The following is an 18837-nucleotide window of genomic DNA, read 5'->3' as shown; positions in this document are numbered from 1 at the left end:
TTAATTGTTAGGTGGATCCATTAAACATCTTGAAATCTATTTAGTATAGTACAATTTACTACGTAACTTGAAAGTAATGTCAACATATTCTGAGATCAATTAATATGAGGAGTTTATGTAGTTTTTATGATTTTGCCACATTAAACTAATGAAAAAAATAATTTATGGATAAGTTACACACGTAGTATTTTACTTTTAAATTTTTTGTGAAAGTTAAAATTCATTCACATATTTTTGGATGAACACTTTAATTATTCGAAATTTATGCACTAGTTACACATAATATTTTACTGAGATAATTTAAATTTATATGAATGTCGTGGATTGATCATTTTACAATTGCGGAACTTTACCCAAACTATAGAGAAGATATCATAGCATCAATAAAACTTGCGTGATCCGGATGATTCTAGATGCTACTCGTGTTGTTTGACTTATTATCATGAATCATGATAGATATTTGAGCTATTTTTGAACGTTTTAGTTTACAAATGTCTCTTAACACTTTTGACTCTTTTAGTAGTTGCTCTGCTTAGTTTTAACGAAGCTCTCAAGTATACTAAAGAAAGTAAGAAACCTGATGTGCCAAGACTATAGGAAACAGAAAAACACTGGCCATTCATTCCCATCTACGGAGAAGTCCTGCTCAGTTGGTTAGCTACTTGAACTTGTTGGTGATAGTTCGATTCTCCATTTTGTAATAAAAAAAATTATTCTGTGCTAAAAAAATTAAGATCAACAATCAATAGAAACGTAAAACTCAGACAAGATATTTTTTGTTCAAAAAAATGATCTTTGACATTACGATTGAGGATCGAACACATATTTGGTTAGAAGCAGCAAGTCCATTTTATAATCATCCTAGTAAGTAGTAACATATGCGGAAATGCCTACTATACAAGTACAAGAGTACCGTAGGGCCTAGAGTATTAAAAATTGTCATAGTTGAGGTGCATGCAAGCTGATTGTCGGAACACTGTGATTATCCAAAAACAAAAACAACTACCACTCTTTTGATTCGTGGAAACTTAACCTTCCAAACATCAAAAGAGGTCTACAGTGTCATTGTGTTAGCTGATCGCTGCAACACAATGCAATATTTGCATGAAATTGAGAAGATTTTAAGCAAAAATAAGTAGTCATATCTCTAAGGGATCAGCACCAAAACTTTAGTGCACTTTCTTCAATCAAGAACTTACACGGCTAAAGGAAATCAAGAATAATATGCACAAATAAACCTTTAATATAAGTTTGTTGCTGTTTCATATATAGAATATGCAGAACTGAAGTAATCAACTCCACTATTAACTCTTGTCATACATTTACCAAAAGCTAAAACATAGCCACAGGCAATAAATCAAGTGCAACCTAGCTAATTTACAACCTTCTGACACGTAAATGACTCCTCGCAAGCATCTCCAACACGATTATTTGTCCATTTATCAGGTAATTAAAACTAGGCTCGCTTTGTAAAAATTAACATGACGCGGAATATGACACCAAACATTTGTAGAGTTACCAATGCCAACATCTTTAAACTTTCCAACTACATGATATGATCAACTGAAACCAGTAATCTACGGTTCGCTTTCCATGTGATTTCACCATTTTTCCTTATAGTCATTGGCTTCACCAAGTCATGAGTAACCACAAGCTCATCTGGACCAGACCTTCCATTATAATCTGTCAAGAAATTATCATCGTGAGGAGGAATATAATTTCGTGTAAAGTGATGAGAACTAATGCTGAACTGTTTCACCCATGAATCTGCTGTACCATACTCTCTCATCATCCAACTATCAATAGGTTTTACTTTGGTCATAGTTATTATCAATCAAACAAAGTGATTCCTCTAATACAAATAGGAACATCTCATCACAATGTAGTCGTACCTCATTAGTTAAACTACTTGGCTATATCATCTTTAAGAATGTCTCATCATGCAAGTCAAACAAAACAATCGTGTTATTCCGAGTTGGTTCTTCTAATTCTTCCCACTTGGAAGCAATCCAATGGGAAGCACCATTCAGATATACCGGCGGTGTACAGCAAAAGAATTGATGAGACAGAGCAACATGACTAATGTCTTTCCAAACACCAGTGCTTAGCTTATAAAACTCTATATGTGGCATTAGACGAAAAGTTGTTTCTACTAATGTTACCACCTTGCATTCATTTGTAACACAGTCAAATCCAAACCCATGTGTATGAGCATAGGGTGTCTTAAATGTATAAATTGGTATTGGGAGTTTAATAGATTTTCTAATGGATGGGTTCCAAAGATAGAAATGGTTCGGGTAATAGGCGTTATCGTTCGAGTGACACAAAATTCCATTACAACTACCCACAATATTTAAGTAACATCTAGTCCGCTCAAATGGCAAATCAAAGTGGACATGTTGATCCAAATTCTCATTGTCACGGAACAAATTAAAGCGTATATTTCTTCTTCTGGTTTTATAGAGTGGTATTGCATTATGATGTGATTCATGTTTTGGTTTGGTTGAGGTGTGTGGATATAAAATTAGGGCTAGTAATAAGAGAGTATCATGACTTGCAAACACTTGTGCATCGAAGGATTGACTTGATTGCTAGTCTTGTGAAGATGACAATCATCAATTCTTCTGGTAAATCCTCTAATAGATCTCTCTTCAAGCGCTCTTCTCGATTTTATTTCTGAGTTGTGACTGTTCATTCTGTTTTTTGGTTCGATTTAATTACCCATTGAGTACAAAAAAGGCCTTTTGGAAGTCCAATGTGGTACTCTCGGGAAGATACAAAACAGTTCTAATTCTCTCTGTGGCTGTCCAATTCTAAATCAAATGTGGTACACTCGGGGAAGATACAAAACAGTTCTAATCTTCGGTTTAAAGCAAGGTGTGAAATGGAAAATGAAAATTGAGAAATATGGAGAACTAAGTCATTGGTAGATAAGGAAAAATTTTGTTGTATATTAGCAAACACCTTTTTTAGGGCTGATCCTTTGCGTCGTCTTCGTCATCACCTGCTTGGTTCGGCTTTGAATTCGGCTTCGACTTTGACAAATGATGATTGATTAGTAGTTTTTTTAGATAAAATTTATTTATTAATCTCATTAATTAATTTCTTTTTTCTTAATATTAATCCGTTGAATTATTTATTTATTAATTAATTGATTCGCAGAATTAGCAAAATAGAATTAACTAATTAATTCGCGAAACAGAATTTATTTGAAATTTGCGGATTTGGAAAGGACTTGTTCCTTCTGAACAAACATTTCTTTTTTCAAAAAACTCTATGCATATTCTGAACAGATGAGACTGTTCTAAATAGGTGAGTTCACACACATTGATGGTTATAAATAGAGAGGTTTTCTCTTAGTTTTCTGCGTCGAATTTTCTCCCTTTTTGCATATATTTTTTTACAAACAAAGTTGAGTCTTTGTATGATTTCATTGCTGACTTTTGAGTTCGGTGAAATTATTGAAATTTGAGGTACCGTTACTTCTTTAATAGTTTATCTGTTTTATCGTTTGAGGAAACAATCCATAACCTTGAATACAGTAAGAGGATTAAATTTCTTAAGAACACATCATGAATTATGTGGATTCGAATACTATTTTTTCTTTTCATTGTAAAAGTATTTTTGTTTTAGTTCATTGAATGCAGGGACAACATCTAATTTTCAAAAAAATACAAATTAGGTTATAACTCATTGTTTTTTCTATCTTGATCCATTTCATTTCAGTTTAAGTAATCTTTAGGCAAATTGAATCACTCGCTTCTTTAGTCCGCCACCTAAATTTATACCCATTTAACACCTTATGTAATCGAAGTCATGCTATTGAAGCTGCAGCAGCGCCCGCGTCATAAACCGTAGACGTGCGACAATGGGGAAGCTAAAATCGCAATCGACGCCTGTTCCACATGCACTTTCTCAACGCTAACGCCTTCAACCGTCCACTTTCCTATAATATCTCGTGTAAGTACTAGATTATAGAGTATTTTGATTACTCTGTTCCACTATTCTTAAAAAATAATTATCTTAACTCCTAATTCAATATTGTTTCAATATTAATCAAAGTCAAAGCACTTAACTTTTCTAATTGCTCAAGCAATTATATTCATATTAATATATCCTAATTCCTACGTTACATGTTAAGTGACAGCTCAAGCAATCATATTCCCACTTGCACCCTTTGTTGCTGCGATGGCAATAGAAGAGACAAGTCGGTACACATATATATATTTTTTTAAGTATGAGTGGGGAACGGAGTGGGGGGGGGGGGGTATGAAATAATTATTTATCAAACGTATTTCAAGTCTTTATAAGCCAAAGTTGGATACTAAATGTTGCATGCTTTATATTTTTGTAATTAAACAAACCAAAAAAGAGAAGAACATATCTAAGGTTCATCAAGAGCTTGAAGATGACAACGGTAATTACCATCTCCTCTATCTTTATTTTTTCGTCTAATCTTTAATTCGTAACGAAGGATTATAAACAAATTTTGGTTGAGTACAGATGACAGAGATGAGAGTACATATGGATTGTGCCGGATGTGAGAGCAAGGTCAGGAAATCTCTCGAGAAAGTTAAAGGTAATATACCTCCTCAAAACCGAGATGGAATTAAGATTTTTAGTTTATAGGTTTTGAATCACAATTTTTGTTTTTGCTTTTCGAATTTTTAATAGGTAATTTGTTCATATTATTTATTTTTTTTAATATAAATATAAAATTTGAGCCAAAATTATTGAAGTTTATGTTGTGACTCATAATTGTAACTCTGTTTCATACCTTATCTTAGAAAGAGAATGATTTAGCTTATATGCGATATATATATATATATATATATATTACCAATGCGAAATATTTTATACGATATATTAATGAACAATATTCGTATTTCAACAAGTTATAGCTCGTAACTTATCTTAACATTCTTTGAGTTACAAATCACACTTTTTATGAACCATTAATTTATAGTCATCATTTAGGTAACTTATATTATAAAATGAAAATTTACACAATCATTGTAAATATAGTAGAAATTAAACGGGCTCCGAAAGTGAGGGGGTCTCACCAACTGCTGATGGATAGAAGTCTTACTGAAGAGTTTGCGATCATGAGTACTCAAATCTGCATCATGAAACGATGCAGCGTCAAATGACGTCAGTACATTCCATGTATGGTATGTAAAATAGTTGAAAAGAAACATACTCATAGAATACTCAATGAACTGAATACTCAAATAACTCAACTCAATAAAGCATGCAAATATAAGAATAAAACAATACTTTATAAAATATAAATAAGTGAATGCAACTCGATATAAAATTAATATTTAATCTTTGGGGAGCATTTTAGGAGCAACGCACCAAAAATTAGGAGATTTTTCCAGTTTTTCGTTTGTGTTAGCCCACAGATTTTTTAGGTATCGTGGGTTCGGATCGATTTTTGGTCGAGACTTTCTTAGTAGCGTCCGTAACGACTCCAATAGCCCGGCCGCGGCTGGCACGACTCAAAAAAGAATGACAAAATTTGAATTAGTTTGTTAATTTAAGTATCTAATTTATTTGTGGCTCTTTTTACGTCAAATTCAGGTGTTGATAATGTAGAAATAGATATGGCCATGCAAAAGGTGACAGTAACAGGATGGGCCGATCAAAAAAAAATACTCAAAACAGTGAGAAGAACTGGTAAAAGAGCTGAAATATGGCAATTTCCTCATAATCCCGAGATGAGAAATAATCCTAATTATGTCACTGATCATTATTATCAACAACAAGGTTGCGGTGGTCCGTCCACTTATTACTCCGGAGAACCACCGGCTTCTGCCTATAACTACCGCAAACACGGCTACGACAACTATGGCCGTGCCTATAGTCTTTATAGGGGCAATTCGAACACATTTGGTAGTCGTGTTGGTGATACATTTAGTGATGAGAATCCTCGTGGTTGTAGTATTATGTGAACGTTGTTGTTTGATATTTTATTTTTTCGGGTGTCTTATATATAAATTCAATTATCAAGTGTAAGTGCATAATGTGTAAGCTCTATAAGTAATGTTTTTAAAAGGAGGTAATCTTATAATTTACTTTAAATTCTTAATGGATAATAGTGCTAGCTAATCTTGACTTCCGCATTTCACAAATTACTTGTGCAAAATGACAATATAGTCTTGTGATATAATTATTGAGAAGCAAGAAATATTTTATTAGATTTATCGTCCAATAAAAAAAAATTATGATAGACTGACCTTCTTTATTTTTATTTTTTTTCTGAATCCTACCATTAAAAAATCCTTATAATAATCAATTTTCACCCTACTATTTAAAAATATAAAACATAGCAATTTATGGCAAATTTCCAAAATATCTTATGTTCTCCCTCATTGCTAATTCTTCTTCGTAGTTGAATATTGCTGATTGAAAAACTAATTGGACCATTTGTTTGAGATGAGAATATTTGAGGTTACTTGCTAGTTGAGTAGTTGATGATGAACCTTAAAAATGTATATTGCTGGTATTCTTCAGAAATTAAAAATCAAAATTGGTAGCTCAATTAAATTTTAAAGTTGTCAATATTTTTTATTTAAGTTTCTCAAATGTTATGATCTACAAGTATTCTACCCGATCAGAGAAAAGTAAAAGCATTATTTGAAAACACAATTGTAGCAAGTTTGGAAAAGTGATTTGCATATGAAAACAAATTAAAATTAAATTCAATGTTGATGATTCAAAATTTCAGACATACATATTTGAAGTTAGGCATGCAGTTGAAGTTCAAACTTAGAATAACTTCATCAATTTCTAAAAAGAACCTAAAATATTTTTGAAATATTAAAATTGATATAAAAATATTCTCCATTGAACTATTGGTCACATAATACCTTTGGTATCAACTTTATATCTCTTTATTACCGACGGCCTCATTAGCTTAATTAATCAAAATTTTCATTTAATGCTTGAAATTCTTATTCGCAAGAAAGAATAATTAACCAAAATTAATTAAACCCAACTCCAATCCGCATCCACCCATTAATTCAGCCGATCCAACTAAAAATTTCATTTTCTAAAGGGGCAAACCCATTAATAACCTAAATTATTCCCAAATCGCCTTGAAACTGATTTTGGAGCAGCGATATTACGATAAAATTTCGGTGAAAAACTTCAATACTCTATCTCGATTGACCTCATATTCTTACCGGTGAAAAGCTGGAGTATATTATCTTTATTCAAGTAAGAACTGGAGTAAAATCAGTATACACATGCCTACTTCACATGAAATAAAGCACCTAAAATAAATTTAAAAAATGTCATAATAGAAAATCATCATACACATGCCTATTTCACACGCACCAAATCAAGAAATCAATATACAAGGTTTAAAAAATACGAAATAAATAGAAAAAAAGTCCTAAAACAAACCATCGTAATCACAATAATTCTAACTTGAGAAAACAATATAGAATTTCAATGTCATACATCGTAAAAAAACGCTAACTTGGGATAACATTATAGTACAGTGGACCAAATGCAACCAAAAGACTAAAACATATAAAACACAGAATAATAAAAATGGAAAAAGGCCAAAATTATCCTTTAACTATTTGAAATAGAGCACATATACCCTTAAACTATATTTTGGCTCAAAAATACCCTTCCCTTCATACTATTGACTCAAAAATACCCCTCACGTCATACTATTGGCTCAAAAATATCCCACGTGATACTATTGGCTCACTTCTACCCCTCCATTTGAGGGAATGAAATGTGGCATCCCATGTGTATTAATTTACGCCACGTAAGCTCTCCACATAAGCACACTACCCCACCCCATCAATTAAAAGACCCAAACTCATCCTTGACTCTCGTAGTTATGGTTTTCTTGACTCTCGTAGTTATGACTGTCACAATTAATTTGCAGCAGTTTATAAGCAAACTATTAATTAGCTATTTAATTTGCTAAACTATAGTTTTCATCCAGTAGATATAGCTAACAAATGGTGATAGGTTTAATTTTCCAAAATGACAATTAAGCAAATGTGCTACCTGATCAAGCAGATGCTTTTCTAGGAAGAAGATGGGCTTGGAATGAGCTGCAGAGCAATATAATCGTGCGTTCAACGTGATCATAGAAGCTTGGAAGTAGCTGAAGTGTTCTTCCTAAAGCCAGGCCAACAAGCAGGGGTGTCTGACTGCCGCAAATTGTTACGGAAGTTGCTTAAAATTGCTGCAAATTAATTGTGGCAGCCATAACTATGGAAATCAAGGAAACCATAACTACGGGAGTTAAGGATAGGTTTAGGTCTTTTAATTGATGGGGTGAGGTGCTTATGTGGAGATCCTATGTGGAGGGGTAGAAGTGAGCCAATAGTATGATATGAAGGGTATTTTTGAGGCAGAATATAACTTAAGGGTATATGTACTCTATTTCGAATAGTTGAAGGGTAGTTTTGACCCTTTTCCGTAATAAAAGCTTAAAGCCTGTTTGAATTGACTTATTTTAAGTATTTTTAAGCTAAAATAACTTTTAAGCACTTTTGGAGTGTTTGGACAAGTTAAAAAAATGCTTACAAACACATAGTTTTATGCTAAAATACTAACAATAAGCCAAAATTTATAAGTTAGAGAATTTCTAATTTATGACTTTTGGTTTATAAGTCAAAAATGAAAAAATCAATCCAAACAAACTCTTTCTCCAGTTCTTCACTTGTAAGAGTATGAGGTCAATTGGAATATAGTATCAAAGTTTTTCATAGAGATTTTTATCGTAATATCGCCTCCCTAAAATCACATCTTCAAGATGGATTGAGAATGATTTAGAGTCACGAGTTTGCTTCTTTATATAATTGGTGTTTTAGTTGGGTCGGATGAATTAATAGGTGGATCGAGTTTGAGTTTGATTAATTATTTTTTTTCAATGAATCAATAAATGCCACGTATTAAATGAGAAGTCTAATTAATTCAGCTAATAAAACTGTTTTTAATAATGATAATAAAGGACCACAAAGATTAACGTAGCCAAATAGATCAACAAAGAATATTTTGGTACTAGTTTCAATATTAAGAGTATATACGTGCTCTAAATTGCAAAACTGAACTTTTTTTGCTCCCGAAAGTACCATATTGTACTTTAACAAAGTTCTAGTGTTAAACTGGAAATATAATCGAGATATAAATGTGCAGAAAGAAATTAGGAGCAGTTTTAGGGGTCAGCTTAGTTTGTTTAGCTCTCGAAAAACCCGTCGCCGGAGAGAAATGTCGGATTATTTGCCTAAAGAATTGTTGGTTGACATCTTCACAAGACTACCAGTCATATCAATTCTTCGATGCACAAGTGTTTGCAAGTCATGGTATTCTCTTATTGCTAACCCTAATTTCATCTCCATACATCTGAATCGGAAACAAGATGATCACATCTTGATTCGAAATTACTTTGAGAACACCAAAGTAGATATGTATGCTATGTTCGGAAACAATGAGAGGTTGGATCACAACTACGTAGATTTTGTATTTAGTAACGATTCCATTAGTATAGTGGGTAGTTTAAATGGGATTTTGTGTCTTGCTGACGCCGACAACTTGAACGATTTCTATTTCTGTAATCTATCAATCAGAAAGACGGTAAAACTCGCAGAACCAGCTTATTTATGTGATAAATGTAATACTTCTGGTTCTACATTGGGGTTTGGGTTTGATTCTGTTTGTAATGACTACAAGGTGGTAAGAATAGTACACACTATGATTCATTCGTTTCCACCTCGTGTTGATCTTTATAAGTCAAGTACTGGTGTTTGGGAAGACATTACCCATGTGTCTGGGTCTTTTGTATTCATTTTCACTACACCACAGGTGTTTGTGAACGGAGCGTCTTATTGGATTGCTTCCAAATTGGAGGTACTAACATTTCGGAGGGTGATTGTGGTGTTCAACATGCATGATGAGACATTCTCAGATATGATATTGCCAAGTAGTTTAACCAATGCGTCAAGAGCACGCTATGATGAAATGTTCCTCTTCGTGTCACAGGAATCTCTTTGTTTGGTTGATAATAATTATGACAAACGTGAACCTATTGAAATTTGGATGATGAGGGGGTATGGTGAACCAGACTCATGGGTGAAACAGTTCAGCATCCAAAATTATTACCTGGCACAAAATATTCCTCTTCGTTATGACATTTTCTGGACACCTTATTGTGGAAGCGCTGCTCCAACTGAGCTTGAAATTGCTAATGACTTCGTGAAGCCAATGGCTATAACGAAAAATGGTGAAATCTTATGGAAAGGTAACCAAAGATTATTGGTTTCAGTTGATGACACAGTTGAAAAGTTTAAAGATGTTGACATTGGTAACTGTAAAAATGATTGGTGTTACAATCCGCGTTATGTTACGTATTACAAAGAGAGTCTTGTTTTACCTGATAGATGGACAAATAGTTATGTTGGAGATGCTTGTGAGGAGTCATCCGATTTATGGAAGAGAGAGCCTAAAGATGGGAAAAGAAAGATCTCAAGGGAAAAATCTAAATATAAAATGCGGATTGCATCTCTTTTGCACATAAGTGGATTGCTTTACGTGTCAAAAATGAAATGGAAATGGCTGCAGAAGAAAGGAAGGAAGAGCATGCAAGTCAAAAAACCTTCATTGTCCAATTAGTTAGCTATGTTGCACTTGAAGTCCTCTAGCTCAGTAAGTTTTTGATTGAAGTTAGTTCACTGAAGTTTAGGTGCTGATCCCTTAGGCATATGCGAACTTATTTTCTCTTAAAAGTCTTCTCAGTTTCATGCAAACATTACATTGTATTGCAGGGTTCAGGCTGACACTGAAGACCTCTTTTGATGTATTGGAAGGTCAAAACTTCAATGAGCCAGAAGTGTATGGCACATTTAATACTCTAGGGTACTGAAACTCTTTGTATTAAAGGCAGACTGTAAATACTTGTCTTAATTACTTTCCTGGTGGATGTTTGCTGCATGATACTTCTATGGTTTGTTTGTTTTTCTATCTATCCATCTTGGATTATAGTTGAAAAATTGACTTGCTGCTTCCATCCAGATATGTCGACCCTCAGTAGTAATGCCAAAAATCACTTTTATGAACAGAACTTAGTTTCTTCATATGCGCTGTAGAGTTTTTTGTTTCTTTATAATTTGTTGATCTTATAGCAGGGAATGATTGGCTGGTGCTTTGCTGTTTCCTTCAGTCTTGGCACTTTGGGTTTCTTTAGTATACTAGAAAACTTTTGCACTGCCTATTTACTGAAATTGGATTTGTTAGAGGATATCTGTTGTGTTTCTTCCTTGGGTAGCTCCCGTAGCATAGCTGTTATTACTCCAAAAGACCCAAACAGTACATGCTTGAACAGTCTTCTAGGTTATCTTCAGATGCCTTGTGGTCCTTCTTTCTTCCCAGCAACATAACGGTTCTTTTAGGGATATAGGCATAACCCAACTCAGTCCAATAAACCGTAATCACAGTTCCAACAGTTGCCTGTCATTACTCAAATTAAAGCGCACGTCAATATTTTTGCTCTTGGGTGCTAAACTCTTGCATTAAGAATGGTGGAATAGTCTTGGATTGTGGTTTGCAATCTAACTGACTACTGTTTCTAGCCAATTTGTCATGATCACATTCTTGTCTTTTTCTTGTTGTTGATCTTACAACAAGTTGCTATTGGCTTATCTTCACTGGTTCCTTTATCTTCCTCTTCTCTTCTACATCTTGCTGATAGGAGTTTAGTCTTCGTCTTGGCTGAAATTTCAATTTCAGTTGCCATTAACATGCAGTTGCGTTAGGGATTCTGTTGATGTACTAGCTAGAAAGTTCATGCAACAACTCTTTGCTGAAGTATTTTTGCTTCAAGAAAGGAAACTGTTTGGTTTCTTTATCTGGTATTTCCTCTTTTAGCATTATTTTGATTTTGCCCGTTCTGCAAGAAATCTACTACAAAACAATATGTATACTTGACTGGCTAATATTTGTCAATGACACAGGTATACAGTGGTCGTATTTTAGTCCAATACAATGCACCTGTCTTTGGTCAGTGAGGTATAGGGTCCAATGGCATATAGGTAGCAAATGCCAACACTGGTTTCATCACCATATTTAGCTTTTTTTTTGATGACCGTGGTGTCCTGCCCAGCTTCCATTTACCATATTTAGCTTTTCTTCTTTCTCCCAATTTCTCATTTTGTTTATTGAAAGAGAATGAACGCTATTCATTAAGTAAAGAGAGGGTTTGCTATAGTGATTCAGGTGGTTGGTAACCCCTTTGAGAGTTGCAGGTCCTTGCTACTTCTAGGGGTAAATAATTCTTCAACAAAGCCACAAGTAGGTAGTCTACGACCATTAAATTCCTAGAAAGATGAGCATCTAAGAAGCGAGGGATATAAAAAAATGAAAGGGATATCGTCGATCTTTGATTCTAAGATGAAAAAATGAGAGGGTAAAGATATAGAGATCTTTCCCTTTTCTTTTCTTCTTTCAAAAGACAAATACAGTGCATTAATTTCATATCAGCATGTGTTCAAGAACTTGGTGGAATTCCTAATTCAGTAAGTCTAGGTGAATAACCGGCCCTCCTCGTACACTCAAAGAGAACTAGAAGTTTCTGGAAAAGGGTAACTAATTAGTATAATTCAGTTAAGTCGATAAATAAGATGGAGGAGGCTTTGAAGGAGGAGCCCAGAAAACATCATGGGGCTTTTGGCCATTAGACAAAACGTTAGTATGTAGTAAATTGTACATTTCTCTTATATCAGAAGCAACTGTTACCTCCTTCAGGCCTCTGTTTCATCAACATGCCTGCCTGGCCATTTGCTTTATAATGCGACATCGTCTGTATAAAGCTCTCTTTTGCCATCAAAAATCCTTTCATTTCTTTCCTTCAAAATGTTCCACCAAATACAGGCAGGTATTGTTTTGCACCAAATCTCCTGGCTCTTGCTACCCCCCCCCCCCCTCTCCTAATTCAACAACTTAAAAGATTAGCAGTATGCTCTGGCATAGACCAGTTCACCTTAGCCAAATTGATGAATAATGCCCACACTTGTGCTGTAATTCTACACTGTAGGAAAAGGTGGTTGTTTGTCTCTAAAGCCTCCTTACATAATGAGCGTCATGGGTCAGACAAGCTATAGCTCTTCTGACTACTAGCCAGGTGAAGCATTTCAACTTAATTGGTGCCACACTCTTCCATACAGACTTCCAGGGTCCTGTTGACCTCCCCGTTACTTCAGTCAGCCCCCTGTTGTACACCCTATTTATTAAGAACAGTCCATCCTGATGGTTTTTCCATATCATGTTATCAGGTGGCATAGAAACCACCATTATTTGTAATCTATTTGAATTAAGGTGTCGCTTGGTAGCTGGATTAGATGTGAGTTATGCAGATATTGAATTCTGCATAAGTAATACTGTGTTTGGTAGCTGATTAGGAGGTAAATTATTCATGTATAAAGTTAATGCCCGCATAACTAATACATGTATAAGTTATGAGGGAATCTATGTATTATTTTATGCAGGATAGAAGATTAGAAGGTGGAATAACTAATACTTGCATAAACTAATACATATATTCACTCATAACTAATCCCTACGTTACTAATACCTGCATAACTCTATGCTGCTACAAAACGACCCCTAAGGGTTTAAATTTATATTCTGACTTGCTACTTAGTTTATCTGCTGATAGTTTGGTTGACTTTCATTTTCCCAGTAGTTTAGTTCTGTTTCTACTGACATCGGGGTTAAAAGGTGAAGTAGAGGAAAGAGTTGAACTTGCAGATCAAGTGTTTGGCTAAAGTCTTGATCAAGCTTTGGCTTGATTGAATGGATAAACTATGCACTTCTCATCTTGATTTGCTATCTAAGTATGTAGCATGATTTTTGAAGTTTTTTTGGATCGAAAACCTTGTTCATTGAAAGTTATCTTTATATATTATTTATCCAAGATTTTCCATATAAATAGTACTACTAATTTTATAAATTGTTAGGGGAAACAGGCCCAACAGTAGTAAGGAGGGTAGAACACTTGTAGCGACAAAAAAATTGGGAGCAACAAATTTATATCCATGGATGCTGGACAAGCAAGCAAACACCCCAACTCTGATAAGAAAGACGATGATAGAAATGTTAGGTGCCATCAACTCTATAAACTTATGATGGCTAATGAAAAGCGTACTCTTAATATGAAAAACTCTTGCTCTACTTCAAAAAAAGGTTAACACATCAGATCTAAAATTTATCGAACTCTCGATAGAACACACTGTTTCACCGTTTTACAGTTACCCTTTTTCAAAAAACACACACACTGTTTCACCGTTTTGTGCAAATGCATATTTCTTCCTGTGCATGAATATGTATTTTCAGTTACTATTCTGAACATCTTGTCTGATCATTGCCTGATATATACGCAGTTACTGAGCTTTCCCCGTCTCCCGCTTTTGATAAAGGAAATCTTCATTCCATCTATGAGAAAGGTAAGTTACTGAAAGTTGTCATAACTTTAGCCAAATCTACAAAATTCATTGATACTCAGTGAAAAATATTTTTATGTTAGGTTCAACATCAGGTGCTTGTAATAAAAACTTCAATACAGCTAAGCCAGTCATTCATTACTAAAGGTTTGTTTTACATCTTGTTTGGATCGTTGTTGCCCATTTTATCCTATTATATATTATAAATACAATGTTTGTTTTGATTTCTATTTAAAATATATTATATTGTATTTCTAAATCTGTCGTTACGTAACAATGAAAAGCGCCCTTTTAAATTATGTCCTTACTTAATATTTCATAATTCTAACGACCTATTTCTTTTGATCACATCGTTACCTAATTTCTCTTTCAAATTATGTCCTTACTTAATATTTCATAATTCTATTTTACCCTTTACCCTATATTATTTAACTCCACCCAAATACCATATCCTACGTTTGTACTGTTTTTCATTCTTTCTTTATAGTTAGTTATGTTATTTGCTCAGGTGTCTGCCCTTGTTTTGAAATTATAGCTACTTTTTTTTTTGTTCATAACCATATTTTTAAAGTTCTTTTTCTGCTTTAACTATATCTCACTTTATGGAGAACCTTTTTTGCAGTTCTTTATTTTCATCACGTATATTTCTTATGAACTTTAACATGCAAACAATATAATAGATGTAAAGAGTGCCTGGGCCAGTTAACAATTAATAACACGACTTGTTGAAAAACGCCTACTTTGCTATAAGTTCTGGACCATGTATGATATACTTGATCCCAAAAGAAAAGAATCTTTTCAAAAATATTTTTGTAATTGTGTTTTGAGTTGCATGTCTTGTTGTTTTTAGTGGAGCAGATGATATTCTATGTAGCATGTGCTGTTTAGTAGTTTATGTTCATATAGTCAGCTGCATGAATATAATTATGTTTGGTTTTGGCTTGGGTTTGATTTTTTTCTTTAAATTTGTAAACCTAAGTCAAAACATTATTGTAGCTTTCCTTGATATATTAAAAAGATGTGGAATTTTGTAATTTGATTCACATAGTCAAAATCCCTCTTAGCAGTATTTTCGTCTTTCATACTTAACAATATTGATATATTTCAATTATTTATTTGGTAGATTAGATCCATATTTTATAAATGGGTAGGCGTGGCTAATTTTTGATTTTGATTTATTTTTACATGTACGTAGTTCATTAATTTTGTTTGTATTTGCATAACTTTAATAACTTAATGTATTTGCAAAGCATAATTTGTGACAAATTAGCAGAAGTTTGCTGTCTTTTTTTTTTGGGGGGGGGGGGGGGGAATTTGGTGATAAATTTACTGTATACAATAGGTTAGGGTATTTTAGTAAACTTACCAATTACAGTACAACACGATACAATCAAGCCAAACAAGAAAAATATTATTCACAACAACGACGATACAATGTATCTGCAAAATAATACACTACAATACATTGTGATATGATGGGCTACAATAATACAAACAGAGTGAATAGTCTCATGTTTAATTAATACCATTATGTGTTCTTATTCTTTCACTCCTTCTACCTTGTAGAGTATCCAGGTCACTGTCAAAATAAAGATCTGCTATGAATATTGAACTACGATCAAACTATGTACTATTTAAAAAGGTTTCGAATTGTAAATTTTGTTGTGCCAGTCGTATGGTAAAGATAATTTCACACCAAATGCCAACTAATTTGTGTGCTCTATATTTAGGAAATCATGAAAACAATACGCACTTTTGGACATACATTAGAACATATCATAAGTTATTTGCATTTACACCGTTTGGTGTGCATTACGATACAGACTTGGCACAGAAATTGTGGTATCTATACATTTAGAGTTCAAGGATGAATGTACCATCTGATAAATGATTTGTATCCTGGTGACAAGAAACCAGAAAATCTGCAACTCTTCTATTATGATAGTGATGATGAATTGGTAAATAGAATGGCATGTTCTGATAAAGTCAATGACTCTGTAGTGTGGGAACTAATGGATATACTGAGAATCAACCCATATTCCTTTTTTTATCTGATCTTTGATAGGCATTCTGCATCTACATAATTCCTGCATTACGTTCTCGCAGGTAACCATTTACTTCATGGGCATTGTTTTATTGTTACTTAATTCTGAGCACTGCATTTTTCCTGAAGAGAATGAAATATTTTTAGAACACGAACAACCTTACCTGTACATCAAAAATTATGTTGAACTTAGCTCTGTTCGTGTGATGATGTTGTTAGGTTGTGCAGATTTGGATGTACTTCTTGGCCATGTTTATTTATCATTTTTTCTCTTCAGCTTTGGGCCATCTAACTAATTTGAAAATTGTTAATTAGTAGTATGAGTTCCTGCCTTTCTGTAATATTCTGACTTGAGCTCATGCTTATCTTTAATTTTCTGAAAATTTGCATCTCTATCGATCAATGATGCCTCTTCCAGCCTTCAATAACTTTACTTACCCTTTGTTCGTTTTGTTTAGCCTATATTTTCTACTAACGTCTTCACTTTGACACCTTCTCTTATCACTTTGTTTAGTCTTCTGTTAAATCTCTATTCCATAGGTAGACATGAGGATTGCATGTTGTATGTGCTTCTTTCTGCTATAGGTATGGACCCCACTGATATAGGTATACTCAACCACTGACTTATCCCACAAGCGTCTTTCTGCTCCAACTTTCCAGTAATGGTACCACAAAAGGCACGTCTTCATCAGATTTTGGATTTTAGCCTTTGGTTTTCTTTCCTGTTAGTTAGCTACGTATCCATTGCTTCCATGCAGCTTTATTACTTAGTAAGTAAACACCTCAACGACTATCTTGTCTTCTAAACAATACAATTATACTATTTATCAACCATTAGAGTTCAGTTAACTTCTCGCTTTAGGCCCTCGGATCACAGCCTCGACTCCACGTAACCGAATGGCTTTGAGAACCCTACTTGGTCACTTCCTATATCCGTCAGCATTTTGTCGCTTTATATCACTGCTTATTTTACTGGTAACATTCTCCTCTTTAGACAAAATCTACACATCTAATTATTAACCAACTGATTTATCTTTTTCCCTGCAGAATTCTGAAAGAGTGACCATTGGATCTACCATAAGCTACACTATAGTTCCCTTGACAGCACAACCATTGTTGAACAAGTGATATTCCATCAACGAGCTCTTAGACGTTGGCACAACCGCTTGTTCAGCAGTGATTCTGCTGCCAAGTAAACTTTGGTTTACGCCTGCTCAACACTTCTGTTATGGTATATGTGCCTGTTCTGCTTATTCTTATATGTGTGGTTTTCCCTGTTGGAGGAGAGGGGCAGTCTTATAAGATGATTTTGGTCTTTCTACTTGTAGTTCAATTGTAAACGACATAATAAGTGAAACTTGATGGTACAACAAGGGTGATATTGTTATTTCCTTTTGACATACTTTTCTTTGCTTATTTCAGTTGTTCATGCCATCAGCCACAACCAAGTTTTTATTCCACTGATATGCCTTTCATGCCTGCACTCAGAACATTTTTGCTCCAATACAGAGAAGAGCTTTCTTACTCTTTCCTATTCGTTTGTTCTTTCTACTTCAATTCTTTGTCAAACATTATTTTTTTTCTTGAATGTTGTCTGATCTATCTCTTTGTCGACTTGGGAAGAGCTAGCTCAGATACGAGGGAAAACATCCCTACATTCGCTACTGCTTGCTTTGTACGTAAAAAGATATCTTTCTTGGTGTTTGGTTATGATAAATATATTTTTGTAAATTCTTTTGTTGCAACATTTGCATTGAAACCATACACTTTTAGGAGATGGAAGTGACCAAGCATATGCTGCTCATACCTTGCTTGGCTGAAATAGTGCTCTGAACAAAAGAAAGGGAAAACAGATATTGGTTCTTATAATAGGAAAAAGCAAAGTCCAAACTTTTATTGTTTTAGGTATATTGGCTCCCTAACAGTACCATAGATGTTGTCTGGACTAGTGACAGAAAGGTAATAAGCTATTCATGCTAATTTTTGTTTATGAAAATGAAATATGCATCCATTTCCATTTGAAGTGATTTTGCTTTTCAATTTTATAGGTGAAAACCAAATGAAACTGATCCCAGATGCTGTTCATGAAGCAAGTTGCCGCCAAATTAAATTTCAGCAATAAGTTTATAATTATGTTTCCTAATTATGTTTTATCCATTATAGTTAATATTTCTTTATATATATGTGCATCCAACTCTTATTAAACTTAAGACTTTCTTGATTCCCCCTCTTCAGTTATAAACTCAAGATACTGTTTTCTGGACATCTTTTTCTTCTTCAATAAAGATACTGTTTTCTTGACTTCTTCCCCCCCCCCCCCCCTCCTTT

General features: G+C 34.0%; 2 protein-coding genes and 1 pseudogene across 2 annotated transcripts; 2 read left to right on the top strand and 1 right to left on the bottom strand.

Moving 5' to 3' along the window:
• Positions 1 to 1372: 1372 nt before the first annotated feature.
• Positions 1373 to 2725, bottom strand: LOC129891875 (F-box/kelch-repeat protein At3g06240-like; annotated as a pseudogene).
• Positions 2726 to 4358: 1633 nt separating this feature from the next.
• LOC129893287 (heavy metal-associated isoprenylated plant protein 28-like) lies at positions 4359 to 5975 on the top strand. The gene is made up of 3 exons (XM_055968796.1): positions 4359 to 4417; positions 4504 to 4579; positions 5584 to 5975. Exons 1-3 carry the CDS (start codon positions 4409 to 4411, stop codon positions 5952 to 5954), a joined length of 456 nt encoding a protein of 151 aa, XP_055824771.1. The 5' UTR covers positions 4359 to 4408; the 3' UTR covers positions 5955 to 5975.
• Positions 5976 to 9158: 3183 nt separating this feature from the next.
• LOC129891717 (F-box protein CPR1-like) lies at positions 9159 to 18719 on the top strand. Its single transcript, XM_055967171.1, has 8 exons — positions 9159 to 10677; positions 10797 to 10887; positions 14406 to 14468; positions 14549 to 14612; positions 17557 to 17740; positions 17932 to 18184; positions 18283 to 18468; positions 18558 to 18719. The coding sequence occupies exon 1, from the start codon at positions 9244 to 9246 to the stop codon at positions 10642 to 10644; it is 1401 nt and encodes a 466-aa protein (XP_055823146.1). The 5' UTR covers positions 9159 to 9243; the 3' UTR covers positions 10645 to 10677; positions 10797 to 10887; positions 14406 to 14468; positions 14549 to 14612; positions 17557 to 17740; positions 17932 to 18184; positions 18283 to 18468; positions 18558 to 18719.
• Positions 18720 to 18837: the final 118 nt, after the last annotated feature.

Source organism: Solanum dulcamara, chromosome 6, assembly GCF_947179165.1.
Source record: "Solanum dulcamara chromosome 6, daSolDulc1.2, whole genome shotgun sequence".
NCBI lineage: Eukaryota > Viridiplantae > Streptophyta > Magnoliopsida > Solanales > Solanaceae > Solanum > Solanum dulcamara.
Note: the sequence above shows the minus strand (reverse complement) of the source record. Positions and strands in the feature narration are given on the sequence as shown.